Source organism: Pelophylax lessonae (genome assembly GCF_965119305.1).
Source record: "Pelophylax lessonae genome assembly, chromosome: 3".
Lineage (NCBI taxonomy): Eukaryota > Metazoa > Chordata > Amphibia > Anura > Ranidae > Pelophylax > Pelophylax lessonae.
The window spans coordinates 229,119,289-229,141,597 of NC_138770.1; the positions used below are offsets into that span (position 1 = coordinate 229,119,289).

The 22,309-nt window shown below is 41.3% G+C and overlaps 1 protein-coding gene across 1 annotated transcript in view; it reads right to left on the minus strand.

The window, feature by feature from the left end:
- CCDC195 (coiled-coil domain containing 195) overlaps nt 1-19,524 on the minus strand; it is a 47,403-nt gene extending 27,879 nt beyond the window's left edge. The window contains exons 1-2 of the mRNA XM_082248855.1: nt 19,176-19,524; nt 4,593-4,848 (exon numbers count right to left, since the gene is read on the minus strand). Coding sequence (XP_082104981.1) covers nt 4,593-4,848; nt 19,176-19,425 — 506 coding nt within the window. The 5' untranslated portion in view covers nt 19,426-19,524. The remainder of the gene's footprint in view (nt 1-4,592; nt 4,849-19,175) is intronic.
- Between the last annotated feature and the right edge of the window lie 2,785 nt (nt 19,525-22,309).

Genomic DNA, 22,309 nt, shown 5'->3' on the forward strand with positions numbered 1-22,309 from the left:
AATTTTCCCAAAAAAAAGTCTACTTTCTGGAAAGGGGTCATTTGGGGGGGGGGGGGGGGGGGTTCGTGTTATCTTGGCATTTAATGGCCTTCGAAACTGTGATAGGTAGTGAGGAGTGAAATCAACAATTTATGCCCTTAGAAAGCCTGAAGGCGGAGATTGTACGCGGCTAGACTGCCAAAAAGTCTCACACATGGGGTATCCCCATACTCAGGAGAAGCAGCAGAATGTATTTTGGGGTGTAGATTCACATATACAATTGGCATGCGTGAGCAATATATAATTTAAAGGATAACTTTGTGTAAAGTTTTTTTTTGTCATTTTTCCAACACCTGTGACAAAAAAATCAAATATTCAATGGGCTCAATATGCCTCTCAGAAAATACCTTGGAGTGTCTACTTTCCAAAAAGGGGTAATTTGGTTTGGGGGGGGGGGTTTGTACAGCCCTGCACTGTACATCATAGTTTGTAGACACTATAACTTTTGCGCAAACCAATAAACATACGCTTATTGAGTTTCTTTTATCAAAGACATGTAGCTAAATACATTTTGGCCTAAATGTATGACAACAATTTAGTTGATTGGATATTTTTTAGAAGAAAAAGTAGAAAATTTCATTTTTCTCAAAATTTTAGTTAGTTTTTTTGTTTATATTGCAAAAAAATAAAAACCAATCCAATACCACTGAAAGAAAGCTCTAGCTACAGCATTGCATGACCACACAATTACCAGTTAAAGTCACGCAGTGCCAAATTGCAAAAAATGGCCTGGTCGTTAAGGGGGTAAAACCTTCCGATCCAGAAGTGGTTAAAATGTAAACAAGGACGAGTCTTTTTTTTTCCTTGTACAGAGAGAAATATGTTGGCTGCTGTTTCTGGCATTCTTTTAGAAATGCATGTTGTCTGGTTCTCCTTGATATGCAATAGCCAATGATAAAAACACCAGATCTGCATACTTGTTTCAGGCCACTGACTCTGCAAGCACTAAAGTCATAAAATCTGTAGGAACAAGTATACTCAGAAGGAAAGTTAATAATACAGAGAAATATACAGCAATAAAAACCCTTCCCCTTTATAATGCTTACATTTTTATTAATTTCTTGTATTCTCCTCCTGTCGGTGCAGAATACTTTCCTATCTCCTTCCTGGTTAGTTCCCATAAAGGTGCTGTCAGGATCACATATAAGGCTGGCCATACACTATACAATTTTCTTATTCAATTTCCTTTAGATTTACCTTTAACTATGTAGTGCAAGAGCCTGCCTGATTGCATACAAATTGAAAGTGTTTAGGTTTGACCCTATATTACATGGTTTTGGTAAATCTAAAGGAAAGTTGAACAAGAAAATGGTATAGTGTATGGCCAGTCTAAGACTCTTAGATAGCAGTTTTAGTCTTGAGCTCAGGCAGGTGACGGGTTAACCCCTGTGAGACAGCCTGACAACTTAGTTATGATAGGAATACGGCATCATGCCCACTGGCCTCTTCTCAACAGCTTTTCTCTTGGCAGGAGAATAATAGCATATGAAGCGTACATAAAGCCATATATTTTAAACCCGTTTCAGAGTTTATTCATTTAAATTGGCCAGAATATCAATTCAGGTGTTTAACCCATAGGAAACAGGTTTCTATGTTTGCGTTCTTGAGCAAAAGTTTCCAGTCCTCACCTGTACTTGGTATTCACTATATGTGTAAAAATGTAGGCATATGTATACCTTACAGCCATTATTAAATAAGAACTTGCACTGTTGGCATAAAAAGTTAACATATAATATAATTTTATATTGAGTAAAACTGTAACAATTCATATGAAATTGATTTTATTTTGTTTTAGGGTCCTTTCACACGAGCGATCTGATCAGATCCGCCTGTCAGTTTTTTAGGCGGGTCTGATCGGATCCCCCATGCATCCCTATGGGGCAGCGGATGTCAGCGGAGACATGTCCGCTGACACCCGCTGCCATCCGCATCCAATCCTGTCCGTGAAATCCAGGTGGATGGAAACCCTATTTTCCATCCGTCCAGGGAATCAGATTGGATGGGATCGGATGAGCGCGGACAGGCGGTCAGCTCTCATCCGATTCCCCCATAGAGATGCATGGGGCTCTGACACCTCCCTCTCCGCACACAGAGCGGAGAGGGAGTTTTCACCTGCCTGCTCAGTGGGGATCTGTGTATCGATCCCCCGCTGAGCAGCACGGATCCGCCTACGGAGGCGGACCGTGTGAAAGAAGCCTTGCAGAGTCTGTTCTAATTGCAATCCACACATGCAGTGATTTCCACCAAAGCTTTAGAATGCAAGCATTCCCTCTCTTTAGCATGTCATGCTTTATAAAGCCTTATAAAGCTCTGAAAAGTTAGAAGAGATTAGATTCTTCAATGTTCTTTCAATGTTCTGCACAAACTGGGCATCAGGCAGGGAAGCGTGAGCGAAAAACTGGGCATCAGGCAGGAACCATTAGGTAGAGAAAAGTCAGGCTGGGCAGCAGGCACCAGAGCTGTCTTGGTACCCCACAGGTTGGATTCTTAAAGAGGCGTAGGATCGGAAATGTACATGTCCTTGATGTAGCACATGTCCCAATGCTGGGACTGAAGGCAAGCTAGGCATCAGGCAGGGAAGAACCAGCAGCAAGCCGGGCATCAGGCAGTGAAGCGTCAGCAGATTGCTGGACAGCGGGCAGAGGCACATCAGGCTGGGCAGCAGGCGGAGGCACATAAGGCTGGGCAGCAGGCAGAGGCACAAAAGGCTGGCCAGCAGGCAGAGGCTTGGCAGCAGGGAGAGGCACATCAGGCAGAGACACATCAGGCTGGGCAGTAGGCAGAGGCATAATTGTATGCATTGGGAAGAATCTCCTTTTCTTTTTAGCTTTAGACACTGGAATCTTGTGAGTGATTTCAGGGCTATGAATAGATTGTAAGGTAGATGGAGTCGTAATGGCAGTACTGAGAGATAGTGGAAAGGAAGAAACAGTTACAGAGGTGGATTTCTGAGGGGTTGTTAGGGGCAACAGAGTAGTAGAGGGGGTTTTCTCTGGAATTAAATGCAGGAAAAGTGCAGCTAGTGGAGACAGGATACTGACATGCAGTTGGAAGCAAAGTATACTGAAATGCAGCTGTCGTTGCTACAGGTAACGGAGAGGGGGGTTCTTTGAGAAAACTGGTGTCTAGAGGCAGAAGTGGATTGGTGTATCTTAGCTGATGTGAATAGGAAATATCTGACCAGGTTTGGAGTAAGGGCTGAACAAAACTCAATTTTCAATTCCCTTGTCTGACAAGAGAATGTACTGCATTCATACAATCCAGCAGAGCCTCTGGTGAATATACTGAATAATGCTCAAGGAAATAGGGTTTATCATCTTCCAATAGCCAGTCACACAAGCGATTCCATCTGAGACACACTAAAAGGGGAGGGGGGGATAATCATCACCACCCTTAAGGATACTAGACAAAGCAAACTCTGCACAGATCTGAATGAGTGGCTGAAAATCTCCAAACAAAACCCTGCCTTGGTCAACAAGAGAGTGAGTCAACAAGAGATGCATTCCAGCAATTGCTCGCTAGTGCGTGATTTCAAAATTTGGCGGCAATATTTCCTGTCTTCTGTTACAAGCAGTGCAAAATAAAAAACCTCCTCTGACTGCATCTTGCAGAAATTAGCAGATGCTGAGACCAGAAAATTCCTAGTTCCCAGATGCAGCCGATCTGATCATTAGGACCCAGTTTAACCAAGGTTGAAATAGGTTTATAAAGCCAAATAATACACTCCAATACCAACACCAGTAAACCATAAGCAAAGTAAGTGAAAATAAATGTGCAAAACCCAAATATTAACCTAACTTACTATATACAAAATGGAGCGAGCAAACATAAGCAAGACAGGACAAGGACAGGAGTCAAGGGGAACTGGGAGCAGGAAGCAGGGTACTGGTCTCAGGATCAGGGTACAAGGATCAGGAACAGATCAGGCTCAGACAGGGGACATGGCTTCCTGGAACAATACTGAAGCCCTGTACCTCAGTGAAGGGTGGGCTTTTATTCCCCCAGCAGTCCACATCAGGTGCAGCCTAATTAAGTGTACAGTCTAGCTGCTGGGAGACACCTGCTCGTGGCCATCAGAATTACGCCCTTCGATTCCAGGAACAACAATAATGACACTGATCCTGACACAAGGTCTGAGTGATCCCACCAGGAAACTATGATCGGTTCTTGGCCAGTCATAACCAACTGTGTATACAAGCCCTCTGTATAAGTGCGGCTGCAGGGCGGGGCATGTCTTGGCTGCTTATGATTGGCAAAGTACAGATGACAGCTTCGTGATGGGATCATTTAAGGCTTGCTTTATTACCATGCACACTTACATCAACCCAGCATGCGCAGTGACATAAGAGGAGTCACAAACACACCTATCACCTTTGGCCTTGTGAAAACAAACTAATCTGCTGTTTCCTAGTTACCATCACAGTCCTAATATCCATATACATGACAATCAATTTACATCTCACATCTTTAATATTTCTCTACATTAGCATGTATATACTGTACACCAACTTTTGTTTATTACATAAATAACACAGCAGATTGCTGTTATTTACCTGCACTTATGCATATATTCCTGATATGATCTTGTCTTAGGGATGTTATTCACTAGAAGTTCTGGTGGCATTTCCTCTGCAGTTTCTTTGTTTATGGCTTGCTGATTTCCATTGTCAGACTCAGTGTCTTGTATAGGTCCATTAATCTTCAGCGTTCCACTGCTGGAATGTCTTTTAATGTGTGCATTGTGTTTGTAGTAGCCAACACCAGAGAGTAGAGATGACATAGAATATCGACGGACAGTCATTTTAGCACCTAAAATAGAAAATTGTTAATTATAAGGATTCATTTGATGCTTCATGTCACCATGTATTTTGTTCTTTAATTATTAAAAATGTCTCTGTGCTTGCTATACAATCTCTATTAACATTAAAGAACAGCTTAAAGCTCCAGTCTAAACAAGTAATGATTCCAGTTACTACAGGATGCACAACTTCATAAAATAAACCAAAAACGCCCTTTATTCTCTCTGATTGAGCCAATCCTTCCTTTGTTTGTGCTTCATTTTTGTCATCTTCAGTCCCTCTGTTCTGTACTGTATGTACTGGGAGTAGATATTAAAGAAGGCTCTGTTTTGTGCTATAATGTGGTTATGACAAAGGTTGGGTATGGCTGAAATGTGTCAACCAGGATTTTTATTCCTTATACAGTATGTTCCTGGATATTTAAAAAAGCCATTTTTCTATTTTGGACAATGATGGTCAGTGCTGGTGACTGGAGTGTGGATCTGAGTGCCATTAGGCAGGGGGACCTTACAAATAAAGCAGGGCCTAAAAAAACTATTACCAGAAAAAATATTTGTAGGAGCGCCTTTTCACAATATTGTTCCATTGAGTGATGTCATCCTAAGTGAATAGACCAGGCGTGTCAAACTCAATTTCATTGTGGGCCGCATCAGCATTAGGGTTGTCCTCAAAGGGCTGGTTGTATCTGTAAGACTATGCATCTACTTAGATACTTCGAAGTATGCAGTGTACAGAGTGTAGAGTTCACAAATGTGCTACATACAGATTGCAGAGTTCAGGGTGCACTATGTACAGACTGCAGGGTTGAGGAGTGTATGGCATACAGAGTGCAGGGTTTCTGGGTGCGCTATGTACAGAGTGCAGAGATAAGAAGTATGTAGTGTGCAAAATTCAGGAATGTGTGGAATACAGAGTGCCCCCCACCCAAAAAGCTTCCTTACATCTCATCTGCCTGGCTCTAGAACCTCCCGGCAGTGTAGGTGGCTCCAGGTCTCTCTCTTATTTGAAGGGAGATCATTGGTCGGCACTGCTGTGCCCTGCTGCAAGTGCATGCAGGGTAGGCAGGGATCTGCAAGAGCTGGAGGTGGCGGAACGGAGGTCCAGCACGTTCCAGCTGAAAAAAGCACTAGGTGTGAGGGCCACATGAAATGCTTGTGTTTGACACCTGTGGAATAGACTTAGAGATGGAGTCTACAGTAGGTATTTTACCCCCCTGTTTTTAGTTGGGTGGGAGCTGGGGGGGAGAGGTAACTACCATATAGGGCTTAGTTGCTATAGACTGCCAGGTCCACTGTAATTTGGTCCTAATTTTTCAAAGCTCACCCTTGGGATTACAATGCTGTGCCTCAGCATTTTGTTTTTCTGGGTCACTGCCACTGACCTGCACTGTTTCCTAGACTTTTAGGCCTTCTGCATAACTCTGAATGTTTACACATTACTTTTTTCCCACACTATGTAAATGTGCAAGTGCTGAGGTTTGCAGTATAGTTTGATATAAACAGAAAAAATAAACATTTATAATGTAAACCAAGTGCCTATTTATTGGGATGAAGAAATGCGTACATTGCGTCAAATGGAAAACGCTGACTTTCCAGATTTCCTTTAAACATAAAATCCTGCTTTTTTATTACACTCATTCTTCTTTTATAAGCAGCTATTCCATAAAATATCCCCAGTTTACCACTTTTGCACACCCAAAGTAAACTACAGTTGGATTTTATGTTTAAAATATAGCAGATCTTTTATCCAGATTGACCCTACATACACATAATGAAATCTATTCCCAATGCAGATAAATCATTTTTAATACATTAAACACTCTGTCACCTGGGAATAGCTTCATATATATGTGGAGTTCAAATGGAGTGGAAGCAGGCTATGCTTTATCAGTATGCCACACGAGAGCTGCTGTTCATGGAAGCATTGCCTCTGCACATTCCCATAGCCGTCAGGTCAGGTGCTATGGCCTGGGAGGATTATACATGACTGCTTCATGATGTGGGTCAATTAAATGTGTCAAATAAAAATGTTATAATGCCAATAGGAATTGTCTGTTGGGGAATCGAAGTCATGAATACAAATGAATGAGAAATTTAATGAGCTTAATAAATATTTAACTTTAAGCTGTCTTTAATTCATGGCTCCAGTGCCTAAAGGAGCATTTCTATTGCTAAGCCAGATAGCAGGTATGATTCAGAGAATTTTTATTTGAAAAAAATAATTATTACAGTATTATAATGGTGAAAAGGAGAACTCTGGTACATTTTCTTGGAATTTAAAAATAATTACTTAATAACAACACATTGCATAATATAAAACATATTTTATTGGCGCATCACTGCCTGTATTATGTGGAAATCTCATATTGGTGGAGACGACACGTACAGCAGCTGGGTCCTCTCTGATAGGCTCTAAAGGCAGTAGACCTTTGAGAGTGAGCGGGGAAAAATGCCTGGTCCCTAGGGTAGGAAATTAGCATGGCTTGTAGGAAGCTGTGACTTTGGTTCATTACTCTACAGGATGGTTTGGAATCAAGGAACAAGTTTACTGATACACAATGCACTATTCAAATTTCATTTTTGCCTGCAGTTGGGCTTGAAATACCCTCAGATATTTAATCACCCCCTCTGCATGCACCAGCAGGCCTCCAAAGTCTGCTGATTGGCTAGGTATTAAAGATCTTTAACACAAGGAGCATTACTTACAAACTATGCGGTTGTGTCCCTTCTGCTGCTGTCTGGTGCTTCTATCATCTAATGACCCCTCCCCTGCTGGTGCAGCAGGGGTTAATAGAACGGAGGAATCTGTCATATGCACTCATCAAGAGCACCGACTATGCCCGCACTTTCTGCCCCCGTCCTCCGTTCCCAGAAGATGTCCTTGAATGAAAAGCCATCTATGAATGGAGGAGGCAAACCCTTCACTCATACACCTGTCTTACATTTATAGACTGCATTTCATTATAGTGTTACTAAACCCAAAACAAGGAAATAGATGTATACTGTATATGCAGTAAAGCATGCTTGTTATACTCACTGTGGAAGCTAAAGGTTTAATCCTCTGCATTGTTTATAAAAGCTGTGTAATCCTGTCTCTCTGATCTTAATCTTCTTTAACTGACTCCAACCCATCTACTGATAGAACAGAGCCTTTGGAGTCACTCTGCACATGCTCAGTTTGATGTGTATTGCTAGAGAGTTTTTCTTTTTTCTTGAGAGAGTGCATGTGATCAGCACAGAGCCAATCAGCACTGTTCAGACAGAGGATCAGAGGAGAATGAAAACTCCTCCTACAAGCTTCACTAGGAACTGATACAAGTCACAAGGCTGCTATATAGTGCTGATGAAATAAGGTATTTAGCAGTTTAAATTTACTAAAATAATTGCATTTCCATGTTCTGTGTACTGTGGGAGACCAGATATTGTGAATGCAGGTTCTGGGTTTAGTAACACTTTAATGAAAACTAAACTAGGCTTTAAAAAAAACACAACCAACGACATATAATATAGCTCACCCTCCTCTGTATGGGTGTTAACCACTTTAGGTCCGCCCTACAGCAGATTTATTGCTACAGTGCATCTGTGTGCAACATTTCTGGGTAGGGGGCATGCATGGACGTCCCCGCCGGCTCACTTCCACTGTGATTACACATAGCCGATGTCCTCCAGCACCCGCAAATCGTTAGGCAGAGAGATAGAACTGCAATTTGTCTATGTAAACAAGGCAGATTTCCATTCTGACAGGAGGGAAGGGATGGAATGTGTGTCCCAACAAAGCAGGGAATAAATTCCATCTCTTCCCCTAGTAAAAGTGCCTTGCACAGTATAGTAAAACACTGGTTAGGGAATAAGTTAACCCTTTGATTGCCCCTGATGTTAACCCCTTCCCAGCCAGTGTCATTAGTACAGTGACAGTAACAGTGCATATTTTTAGCACTGATCACCATAATAGTGTCACTGGTTCCTAAAAAGTGTTAAAAGTGTCAGTTAGTGTCAGAATGTCTGCCACAATATCGCAGGCCCACTATAAGTCGCTGATCACCCCCATTACTAGTAAAAAGATAAAATAAAAATATCCCATAGTTTGTAGACACTATAACTTTTGCGAAAACCAAAAAACGCAGAGGTGATCAAATACCACCAAAAGAAAGCCCTATTTTTGAAAAAAAAGGACATTATTTTTGGGTACAGTATTGCATGACCGTGCAATTGTTAGTTAAAATAATGCAGTGCGGTATCGCAGGAAAATGGCCTGTTCATGAAGGGGGGTTAATTTTTCCCCACGCTTGCCTGACCCAATGTCAATAGAACACCTCTGGGACAATATGTTTCGATCCATCTGAGGCTGCCAGGTTGCACCTCAGTCTGTTCAGGAGCTCAGTGATGCCCTGGTCCAGATTTGGGAGGAAACACGCCAGGACACCATCTGTCGTCTCATTAGGAGCATGCCCTGACGTTGTCAGGCATGCATACAAGCATGTGGGGGGCCATACAAACTGCTGAGTACCATTTTCAGTTGCTGCAATAAAATTTCAAAAAAATGAACTAGCCTACTGCATTATTTTTTCACTTTGATTTTCGTGGTGTCTTTGAACTCTGTATTCATTTCCATCAAACAATGTGGCATCCTTTTATTCCTAACACATTACACAGACCATATCAGTATAGATATCCAGCATGATATTTTTCCCCATTGAGATCTGATGTGTTTTCCAAGTGTTCCTTTCATTTTTTGGACCAGTGTATAAAGAGTGACCTTATTTCTTTGGACAGCGTGGAGAGGGATTAGAACACCTGTCAGTTTTTATTGCTGTCTGTGCCCCCATTAGATAGATTCACCTTCTCTATTTGTCTTGTTTACTACTATCATCGAAAGTGAAATTAAAAGAAAATCCCAAATTTTTGGTTGACACCAGAGCAGTAGTCGAGGGAAAATCTTCCAATAGGGACTCTGGTGACCTGGGTGAAATCCCAGGATTCCTTCACTTTGAAAGGATTTCTTCTCACTTCCTGTTTGGCTATTGGACAGGAAGTGAAGGGAATCTTTCCTATGGGACACAGATGGCAAAAAAATGTAACAGGGGTTATAACAGTTAGGGATGATCGAATGGTTCGGGTCGACCATCGGTTCGACCCGAACATTGGCTGTTCGAGGTTCAGCCGAATTTAGAACTTTTTGCCCAAAAAGTTTGGAATTCGGCAACCAGAACCGACCAAAATGCAATGGTTAAGGAAATGGGCTTTAAAAGCCCGTGATTGGACCAGAACCATCAGTAAAAGCCAATTGAGGGGGCAGGAGAATGCTAGGAATGTGATTGGAGTGACTAGGGGGTCCATAGTCCAATCATTAGTGAATACGCCCTCCAGTATGTAAGATAGCCCCCGCCAAATTCCTAGCATAATAAATGCTAAAATTTATGAAAGAGAGTGGAATGCTGTTCTGTTACTTCTGTTACAATGTGTTACAAAGTGTCATTTAGCAATTTTTAGTGTGAGGAAAGGGATATCTAGTGTAGTTAGGGTGCTATTTTCCACTATAGTTAGCTTTAATTTATTCAGTGTCTGTAGGGAAAGTGTTAAGTGTAAGGGGACCGTAGTGTAGTGTAGGTTTAACTGACTCTGACTGCTATGGCAGGGTGACAAAACCCTTCCATATCAGGGTGACCGCTATAGAGAAAAGATTGTTTCTCTTGTGTCACTTTCAGAGCAGGGATATGGCTCCGCTCCCATCAGCATTCTTTTTGCTGCAGGGGTTGCTAGTGCTTTTTTGAGGACATGTTTGGAGTCAGGCATGACATCTGAACATGTCTATAGGGGTATATATACACACCCATGTCTGTATATATACACCTGCACATATATAGGTGTTAAAGGAGCAGAACACTATACTTTTGCTAATGAAATAATTTGCACTAATATGGCTAGGCTCCCAACACACCTATATATGTGTAAGTGTAATATACATATCAGTGTGTGTGTATATATATATACCCCTATACAGAAGTTCAGATGTTTTGCCTGCCTCCTGGCCGAACCTAACTTTTCAAAAGTTCGATCATCCCTAATAACAGTCCCTTACTCTATCAAAAATGTAAAAAATAGTTTTGCCTTTAGTTACACTTTAACGTGTCCAAGGCTCACCACATGTGTATGATCATATATACCAAGGGAATCATATACGGGCAAATAGATTCTTTGATGCCGGATAGTTAGGTGCAGAGTCTCAAAATCCCTGCAGGAGCAGTCACAAACATATAGCATTAAGTGCATAACTGTACATCTTGACCATTCTTGTACAGGACGAGAGAGAGAGAGAGAGAGAGAGAGTGAGAGAAAGAGAAAAAATTTGCATCGGCTCAATATCGACCCATCTGAAATATACTATTAACATACATGTATGACCAGTTCTCTTGGTTCAAAACATCCATACTGTACACCAGGTATCAGCTATGGCAGAGTGGAACTGTATACACTGAGAAAGATGATACTATCTGTACATAAGCACAAGGGTAAATCTATTAAGATTTTTATTGAGTTACATACTGCACAAGCTCCATACTTAAAACCTTGCAAATTTTGTCTACTTTGCCCAAAATAGTATTTACAGCAACAAAAAAATATATGACCATTCCTATTTGTTCTAAACATCCATACACCAAGTATTAGCTGTAGCAGATTTGATATATATACAGTGGGTATAGAACAAAATCACCCCCTTTAAAATGATCATATTTTGTTGCTTTACAGCCTGAAATGAAGACAGTCTTAGTTTTTGTTTTATTCCGTTGTATTTACTCAGTGTAACGTAAAAAATCCAAGTGAAAGACGGCAACATGTCAGAAAAAAATAAAAAAAAGTTTTAGAGTTAGAAGAAGTTAGAAAAAGGAGTTAGAAAAAGGATCACCCCTTGTGTCAGTATTTTGTTGAGCCACCTTTTGCTCCAATTACAGCCTTTAATCTGTTGGGATATGTCTTTACTAACTTTTCACATCTAGATTTTGCAATATTTGCCAACTTTTCTTTGCAGAACTGCTTAAGTTCAGTTAAATTTGATAGTGACCGTTTGTGGACATTAACCTTTTTCTCCTTCAAACACTGTGTAATAATGTTTTCTGTGTGCTTTTGGTCATTGTCATGTTGGAAGGTAAATCTTCTTCCCATTGACAACTTTCTGGCAGAGGGCAGCAGATGTTCCTCAAGAATTTGACAGTATTTTGCCCCATTCTTTTTTCCTTCCATCCTGACAGGTGCTCCAGTCCCTGCTGTAGAGAAACACCCATACAACAGAAGATTACCACCCCATGCTTTATTGTAAGAGAGGTGTTATTTGGATGGTGAGCTGTATTGGATTTCCACAAGACATATTGTTTGGTGTTGAGGCCAAATAACTACATTTTAGTCTCATCTGACCATAACACTTTTTTGCATGTGGCCTCGGAATCTTCAATGTGTGTTTTGGCAAAGCTGAGTTGTGACTGCATGTGGCCTATTTTGAGGAGTGCATTTTTTCTTGCAACCCTTCCATACAAGTTACATTGTGGAGAATTTGTGATATTGTTGTCACATGCACACAATTACCACTCTTTGACATAAATTCCTGCAACTGCTTCGGAGTTGCTGTAGGCCTCTCCGTAGCCTTTCTGATCAATTTCTTTCTGGCTCTTTCATCCAGTTTGGAGCGATGTCCTGATCCAGGTAGGGTCTGTGTTGTACCAAATACCTTTTACTTCCTAATAATAGACTTTACTGTGCTTCTAGACATTGATAGAGCATTTGAATTGTTTTTATATCCATCTCCTGACTTGTGCCTGTCCACAACTTTATCCCAGAGATCTTTTGGTAGTGCCTTGCCACCCATAGTTAATTGTTTGCTTCAATTGCACCACCAGGAAGCTTATTTTAATGCTGAGCAAATCAAGATGACACAGTTAAAAGTCAAATGGCTTTGTGCGCCATTGAGAAGGTGATTAGCTACACTTGATTTGAGTCATTTTTAGGAGGGGGTGAGCCTTTTTCCAACTCTGTGATTTTGTTTTAGAATTTAAAGAAAATGCTGACATGTCGGTGTTATACCTTTCACTTGAATGTTATAAGTTGCACTGAGGAAATACAGCTGGATAAAACAAAATCTGTGTCTGTCTTCATTTCAGGCTGCAAAGCAACAAAATTTAATTATTTTGAAGAGGGGGGGGATTATTATTTTCTATACCCACTGAATAAACCGTGTAAAACAGTGTAAATTTGCTGCCCCCTCAAAATAACTCAATACACAGCCATTAATGTCTAAACCACTGGCAACAAAAGTGAGTACACCCCTAAGTGAAAATGTCCAAGTTGGGCCCAATTAGCCATTTTCCCTCCCTGATGTCATGTGACCTTTTAGTGTGAATGGGGAACAGGTGTGTTATTGCTATCACTCTCTCATACTGGTCACTGGTAGTTCAACATGGCAACTCATGGCAAAGAACTCTCTGAAGATCTGAAAAAAATAACTGTTGCACTGCACTAGGCTATAAGAAGATTGCCAAGACCCTGAAACTGAGCTGCAGCACTTTGACCATACAGTGGTTTAACAGGACAGGTTTCACTCAGAACAGGCCTCGTCATGGTCGACCAAAGAAGTTGAATGCACGTGCTCAGCGTCATATCCAGAGGTTGTCTTTGGGAAATAGACGTATGAGTGCTGCCAGCAGAGGTTGAAGGGGTGGGGGGGGGGGTCAGCCTGTCAGTGCTCAGACCATACGCCGCACACTGCATCAAATTGGTCTGCATGGCTGTCGTCCCAGAAGGAAGCTCATTCCAATGATGATGCACAAGTAAGCCCTGAAGACAAGCAGACTAAGGATATGGATTACTGGAACCATGTCCTGTGGTCTGATGAGACCAAGATAAACTTATTTGGTTCAGATGGTGTTAAGGGTGTGTGGCGGCAACCAGGTGAGGAGTACAAAGAAAAGTGTACAGTATCTTGCCTACAGTCAAGCATGGTGGTGGGAGTGTCATGTTCTAGGGCTGCATGAGTGCTGCTGGCACTGGGGCACTACAGTTCATTAAGGGAACCATGAATGCCAACATGTACTGTGACATACTGAAGCAGAGCGTGATCCTCTCCCTTCGGAAACTGGGCCGTAGGGCAGTATTCCAACATGATAACCACCCCAACCACACCTCCAAGATGACCACTGCCTTGCTAAAGAAGCTGAGGGTAAAGGTGGTGGACTGGCCAAGCATGTCTCTAGAACTAAACAATATTGAGCATCTGTGGGGCATCCTCAAACTGAAGGGGGAGGAGCACAAATGCTCTAACATCAGCCAGCTTTGTGATGTCAGGTGGAAGAGGACTCCAGTGGAAACCCTTTAAAGCTCTGGTGAACTCCATGCCCAAGAGGGTTAAGGCAGTGCTGGAAAATAGTGGTGACTACACAAAATATTGACACTTTGGGCCCAATTTGGACATTTTCACTTAGCGGTGTACTCACTTTTGTTGCCAGGGGTTTAGACATTAATGGCTGTGTGTTGAGTTATTTTGAGGGGACAGTAAATTTACACTGTTATACAAGCTGTACACTCACTACTTTACATTGTAGCAAAAAGTCATTTCTTCACTGTTGTCACATGAAAAGATATAATAAAATATTTACAAAAATGTAAGGGGTGTACTCACTTTTATGATATACTGTATGTGTGTGTCTGCCCTGACACTGTGTACTGTATGTATGTATGTATCTGCGCTAGGAAGACACCAACACTCTGTGCTGCGCTTGCTAGATCTAGGGGAAAGATCCTATACAATCTTAACTGAATTGTGTATGGGGGATTAATATTGAATGTAATACCTTCATGCCTAAGGGTAAAACCAATTTTAATGCCTAATAAAACCGTACATATCATCACAAATACGTTGTGCATCCAGGTGGCTTATACCTTGTATTTTTCTGGAAAAATTGGGCTTTCGTTTAGTAGTAAATGGTAATGGATATCTCTTGCTTTTTATTTTTTATTTTCAAAAGAAAACTGGCCCAAAATAGTAAAAAAAAAAACATTTTTAAAAAAAAAAATGTAACAGTATATTTCTTGCTACTGTCACTACCTTCCACCAAAGAACAACCCAAAATAAATTCTCTTGCCTCTGACGATCGCAGCGATACCACTTTAGTGTATGTTAGTTGTTGTTTGTACCCGTAGTACAGCCCAGAAACAATAGTGTGAATTTTTTTTTATATCCTATCTAAAACACACTGACACTGATACTAATTAAAAAAAAAAAAAAAAATCCTGTCCAAAAAAAATACTGACCCTGACATTTGACCTTGACCTTTGACCCTGACCTTGACCCAAACACTAACCCTGGCACTGACCTAGATCAAACCTTGATCTACGTATTTGAAAAAAAAAAATGTATTTAATTTTTTAAATTAATATTATTATTTCTTTTTTTCTTCTACACACACTTTTTTCTATCTCTGCAAGGACAGAGAATGATACAATGTTTCTCTCTCATCCATTAACAGAGACAGAAAACATGGGGGCGGGCTTCACAGTGGCTATCCCAGCGATCAGGTGACCCAGAATGAGACGTTCTGGGTCCCGATAGTTCGAATGGGGCCCAGGGCTCTCAGGCAGACCCCCGTCTCTGTGCTGGGAGTGCACTGTGTGACGAGCTCCCAATACAAAGGGAGATATACAAATATGCGTCCCCACAGAAAAAAGCCCAGTCCAGTGGGGCTGCAAATTTGTGTACGGGTGGCGTGAAGGAGTTAAATCACTAGCATGTGAACCAAAAAATGTATGCATATACAAGTGAAGAAACCATCATTATTAGAGTTATATATGCAAATATATATTGGTTATAGTTATAGTTATAAATGCAAATATATATATGTGTGTATGTCTATATTAAATGTATACAATCATGGAGGTATCAATACTAGTTATTGAGTCTATTGCTAAAACAGCAGGCTGGGGAGAGGCTGCCTCCTGAGCGGGCTGGAAACCTAAATACTGCAAGAGAGAAAAGGGATGGGGAGAGAAGCGCCAAGCCGCCAATAGTGTAGCAAGTTTTATTAGAAAAATAAAAAAATAATTAAATACAAAGCCTATGCACACAGAAATTGCTGGTGTTAGGCATTGAAGCAAGCTCCATGTAAAAGTCATCAGTTCCTAATCCAGTCTACACTAGGGCCACTGACCGGAGCACAGTGAAGTCAGGGCAGGATTCCAAGCAAGCAAGCCATCACGGGAGACTCAATCTGTCAAGGAGCTATCAGGAAGCTGTCAACCGTCCAGGGTGCTGTTACCAATCAGAACACCTCCTTCGTCAGCCTAACTGATACATTTTGTATTTTAACTTTTTTTTTACTAATAAAACTTGTTACACTATTGGCGGCCTGCTGCCTCTCTACCCATCCCTTTTCTCTCTTGATGTGTCTGCCCTGAAACTGTGTACAGTGGGGAAAATAATTATTTGATCCCCTGCAGATTCTGTAAGTTTGCCAACTTACAAAGAAATGAAGGGCCTAAATTTTTTAAAAGGGTGTATTCTAAATGATAGAGACAGAATATCAACCAAAACTCCAGAAAACACACATTATACAAATGGTATAAACTGAGTTGCGGTTCAGTGAGTAAAATAAATATTTGATCCCCAAGAAAAACATGACTTAGCACTTGGTGGAGAAATTCTTATTGGCAAGCACAGACGTAAGACGTTTCTTGTATTTAGTGAGCAGGCTTGCACACATCTCAGGAGGGATTCTGGTCTGTTTTGTTTTACAGATCTTCTCTAAATCCTTAAGGTTTCTTGACTGTCACTTGGCAACTCAAAGTTTCAACTACTTCTATAAATTTTTTATAGGATTAAGGTCTGGAGACAGGCTAGGCCACTCCATGACCTAATGTGCTTCTTCTTGAGCCACTCCTTTGTTGCCTTGGCGGTATGTTTTGGGTCATTGTCATGCAGAAACACCCATCCATGACCCATCTTCAGGGTTTTGGCTGAGGGAAGAAGGTTCTTATCCAAGATATTACAATAAATGGTCCCGTCCATTAGCCCGTCAATGTCGCAAAGTCAGCCTGTACCTTTAGCAGAGAAACATCTCCAAAGCATAATGTTTCCACCTCCCTGCTTGACTGTAGGGATGGTGTTCTTAGGGTCATAGTCAGCATTTTTCTTCCTCCAAATACGATGAGTCCCCCTTCTCAAGAAGGCACATGTACAGTCATGCCAATGAACATCTCAGTGATTCAGAGAAGGACTGGGAGAAAGTGCTGTGGTCAGATGAGACTAAAATTAAGCTCTTTGGCATTACCTCGACTCACCTTTTGGAGGAAGAAAAATACTGACTATGACCCTAAGAACACCATCCCTACAGTCAAGCACATAGGTGGAAACATGATGCTTTGGGGCTATTTCTCTCATAAAGGTACAGGAGGACTTTGCCGCAATGAGGTGCCAATGGACAGGGCTACGTATTGTAAAATCTTTGATAAGAACCTTCTTCCCTCAGCCAGAACAACCAGGGGTCCTGGATGGGTCTTCCAACAATTGACAATGACCCAAAACATGCTACCAAGGCAACAAAGAAGTGGCTCAAGAAGAAGAACATTAAGGTCATGGAGTGGCCTAGTCAGTCTCCAGACCTTAATTGTATAGAAAAATTTATAGAAGGAACTGAAATTTCAAGTCAAGAAACCTTAAGGATTTAGAGAAGATCTGTAAAGAGTGGATCAAAATCCCTCTTGAGATGTGTGCAAACCTGGTCACCATCACCAACTACAAATGTCTTACCTCTCTGCTTGCCAACAAGGATTTCTCCACCAAGTACTAAGTCATGTTTTGCTTGTGGATCAAATACTTATTTTACTCACTAAACTGTAATTTAATTTATAGCATTTGTTTTATGTGTTTTTTCAGGATTTTTGTTGATATTCTGCCTCCATCATTTAACCACTTCTTGACCGGAAGATTTTATCCCATTAATGACCAGGCCATTTTTTGCGATATGACACTGCATTCATTTAACTGACATTTGTGTGGTCGTGCGACCCTGTACCCAAATAAAATTGATGTCCTTTTTTTCTCACAAATAGAGCTTTCTTTTAGTGGTCATTGATCACCTCTATGATTTTTATTTTTTGCGCTATAAACAAAAAAAGAGTGACAATTCTGAAAAGAAAAAACAAAATTTTTTACTTTCTGTTAAAAAACATTCCCAATAAAAAAAAATAAAAAATCTAATTTTTTTCATCATTTTAGGCCAATATGTATTCTGCTACATATTTTTGGTAAAAAAAATCCCAATAAGTGTATATTAATTGGCTTGCGCAAAAGTTATCGTGTCTACAAACTAGGTAAAAGATTTATGTCATTTTTATTTATTAATTTTTTTACTAGTAATGGCGGCGTTTAGCAATTTTTAGCAGGACTGCGACATTGGGGAGGACAGATCAGACACCTAACTGATATTTTTGACACTTTTGGGTGGACCAGTGACAGTACTACAGTAATCAGTGCAAAACACATGCACTGTTACTGTAATGACACTGGCAGGGAAGGGGTTAACACCAGGGGTGATCAAAGGGTTAAATGTGTCCCTAGGGGGTGCTTTTTAACTGTGTGAGGGATGGGCTTGCTAAATGAACACAGAGACCTGTGTTCCTAAATAAGAGGAACACAGGATCCCTGTGTTAATTACTGACAGAACAGTGGTCTGCCGTGTTTACAACGGCAGACTGCCGTTCTGTCTCAACGGGGAGCGATCATGGGTGCCTGGCAGACATTGCAGCCGCTGAACCCACTGATTGGCTCCCCCTGTAGCTAATTGGAACTCAGGCGACCCCACTAGCAGTCCCGCAAAACGACGTACAGTTCGCGGGACAGAGCCGACCTGCCGCAGTATATGTACTGCTGGCGGTCGGCAAGTGGTAAAATAAAGCTATGATAAGAATTATAAACCGTTTATTTCTTTGAAAGTTGGCAAACTTACACAATCTGCATAATTATTTTCCCCACTGTAAGTATGAGTGTATTCCTAGACACTGCGCATGTGTGTGTGTTTCAGGCCTGACGTATATAAGCATTGGTGTGTTTGCCATGATATTGTGTGTGTGTTTACCCTGAGATTTTGTGTGTTTGGGTATGCCCTGACACTGTGCATATAAGGTAAAAAGATTTCTTCTTTATTTAGCACATTGTGGTTTTAAATATTATACTTAGTATAATAAATATAACGCGGTCAATGGCAAACTTTGCGGCTCTTTTGTGTCATGATGTGCCCTTATTCATATTTTCCCATAGCAAAGTATTGTCTCTAGTTAATATAGACACAAGGTATAATACCTGTTTGTTCTTGCATTATGTCATTGGTTCCGACAGAGACATTCCTGCGCAGGACTCCTTTGCATGTGACCTCCTCACGTTGCTGTAACTCACATATGATTCCGGGTCTCACCTCTCTCTCCTTTGCATTAACTGTCCTGTGTCCAGTTAGGCTCAATTCTCCCCGCAGCTCCTTGTTTTCTTTCTCTAGCTTGTTGATTTCTGAACGCATTTCTCTGATCACATGCATCAGTTGCGTGTCTCCCTCCATGAAGGAATTCCTCCACTTTGTCCTTTCTCTCCTGTTTGCTGATCCCTCAGGAAGGTGCAGTGACTTAGCAGATACCGCAAGAGTCACCAAATCAACTGCTTGTGGCATTATTTACTAATGATCACTAGAACAATAGCAGGCGGCCCTACGCTCAGCTCTAGGTCATCTTTCAGCAGGATGTGAGCTTGGATTAAGCGTTTAGACAAGAGGCCTTTAATTATTCAAACCTGCATGGTTTTTGCTTTCCGTGAAACTTTACTATGTCTATAACTGACAGAGGAGCTCCTTTTAATGCCTCCATGACTGATTAATCCTTAAATAGCTATACGGCTTTATGAACTTACCACCTTTACAATAAAAAGCAGTCAGCAGAAGCAAGCAGGCTTTGTATTTAAAGATTGGGTTACAATGGAACTACCTCAGCATACAGAACACTGGCATGTTGTGATTCATGGTAAGATTTCTGCATTGACTATACTGAAAACTGAATGTTTATGTTAAAAGACAAATTTCACAAAATGATAAAAAAATTACTACTCCTATTAACACTTATAGCTGCATCATAACCATCTGGTCACTATTTCATATCTGTTTTGCTTGCAATCATTGCATGGTTGTTTGTAGGATCAAAACAGCCAGCGCCCAATCATATTTTTCCCTTTAGGCTGGAATTCCTTGCAATGGGGATTGCAGATTGTTAAGGACGCCTACCAATTTAATGTTTAAAGCTGGTTATACACCCCACAATCTGATTTGGATCTCCTATACATTTACCAACAACTGTTCATGACTGGATATGTAACCTGGACTGTAGCTGATAGTTGCTATGGATTTTTTTTCCTTTGTTGCTGCTGTATTATCCTTCTGCAGTGTGGATATGGTTAAACTGAATATTCATTAATGCAGAAGTGCAGCAGTCATCTAAAGGCCACTTTGCATTGCTCATCTATGGAGTGTCTTCAGTGCAGGAGGCAGCCATCTTGGCTGGGTCTGGAGGATGGTGATTGACTAACGCAACGCAGCAAGAAGTGTAGTGTGGTGGTTTTAGAAAAGAAAGGGGAGGAAGCACCGTAAGGTTGCAGTGAAGGGGAAATAGTGGCGTGTGCTTGTGTCCAGAGTTTGCTGGTGCTATCTGATGCTATGCTGCCCAGGAGAAGAGAGAGGCTGCTACTGTAATTATACTGTGCGTGTTACATCTGAGGGGACCTGGATCTTGAAAGTCTGCACTGGGGAACAATATTTCACTTGCTGGAAGCGGCAAGTGACTAACCATCAGCATACCCTTGACCATCAAGAGAAGACTGTCTTTTCTTGTTGCCTGGTACCATGAAATAATTCTGCCCCTGTGGGGTTGCCTTAACTCCTTTTTATTTGAGCAATGCAGTGGATTACAAAGACTGTACTAGAGAGCACTTCAACCACTTGTAAGGATGGAAAAGAGGGGCTGTCTCAACAGGATCGACTCTGGGTCTGGTAAGAGACTAACATCATACAAGTTAATCTTTTGTCTTCTGGGAACTGTTGTGCTTTCTCCAAGGGCCCCAACATTTTTTGTTTTTTTTTGTTCAACAATCAATGGCCACAGTAGCAAAATGGAGACTATTATAGCAAGTTAGGACTGTCTTTATTATGTGCTGCTAGGTAAATTCCGTTCAGTTTTGGTAATTACTGCTAGAATACTGCAGGTGCTTAACCTTATCCCTCAGAATAACATTTATGTCTTATTGATTGTTTATATAAGTATACTTGCTAATCCTTTCTTTTTTTAGGGTATGCTTGGCCTAATAAATTCTTTAAAATACTTCTGACTTCTCACTACACCATTTGTTGGAAGCAACACCAGAATTCTAGTCAAAAGGACTGCACTCCTCTTCCTCCTTCCAACTCTTCCCTTTCCACGTCTACCCCCACTATACACAATTCTCTCTCAATATCTCAATATTTTCCAGCAATAGGGATTATGGTATATCAAGGAATATCAGAGGTCTACCCTCTGGCTCCTCCAGAGGGGAACAGAGTCTGTATGGAGCCATGCAGAAAAGGGCGACTGTAGGCTGCAAACTTGCTCTGATATGGCCAACCCCACCGCACCAGCTGTGGCATTGATCAAGAAAGTCTCACTGCCCCAGCTGCTAGAGCAAAAAAAAAAAAAAAATATATATATATATATACATATATATATATATACACCCCAGCCACTCCCATGTTTAGTTTCTGACTGTACAACTTCTACCTTACCAGTTAGTGGATTCTGGCCCCTTTGGGGAATTTTTCTGCCTGTTCTGTACCACAGAAACAGGTTCTTAGCCACCATGTCTTCATCGATAAGACCATCTCTGTCCTTCACCATCATGTAGAAGGCAATGTTTCCACCTAACTTGACCACATGGTCAGCAGCAAGGTCTGCATGACCACAGACATGTGATTAAGCAAATATGGGCAGGTAAGCTCTATATTATTCCTGGCCCACTGGGTGATTCTGCAGCTAGGAAGGATGCAGGACAGTGCCAGAGCTGCCCCCTCTACCTCCTTCTACTCCTCCTCAATTCGCCATTCCACTGAGTCTTCCTTTGATCCACCAGTCCCTCTAAAGCCTTCAAGAGGCATTACATTGGCTAAGGAAATTGCTTATGCCACGCAGTGCTGCAGATGGTATGCCTAGGACGAGGAGCAACACTGAGGCAACACCATGGCAAATTGTTCCAGGAATGGCGTAATGTGACAATGGCACAAAACTGCTGCCTGCCTATTGGCAGGGAAAGTCGACATATGTGCTTTGCCTGGCACATGTCCTCAATCTGGTAGTGCAGCAGTTCCTGGATAGGTAGCCTGGCTTACAAGGCCTTCTGTGGCAAGCCAGAAGAGTTTGTAGCCTGAAATGGTC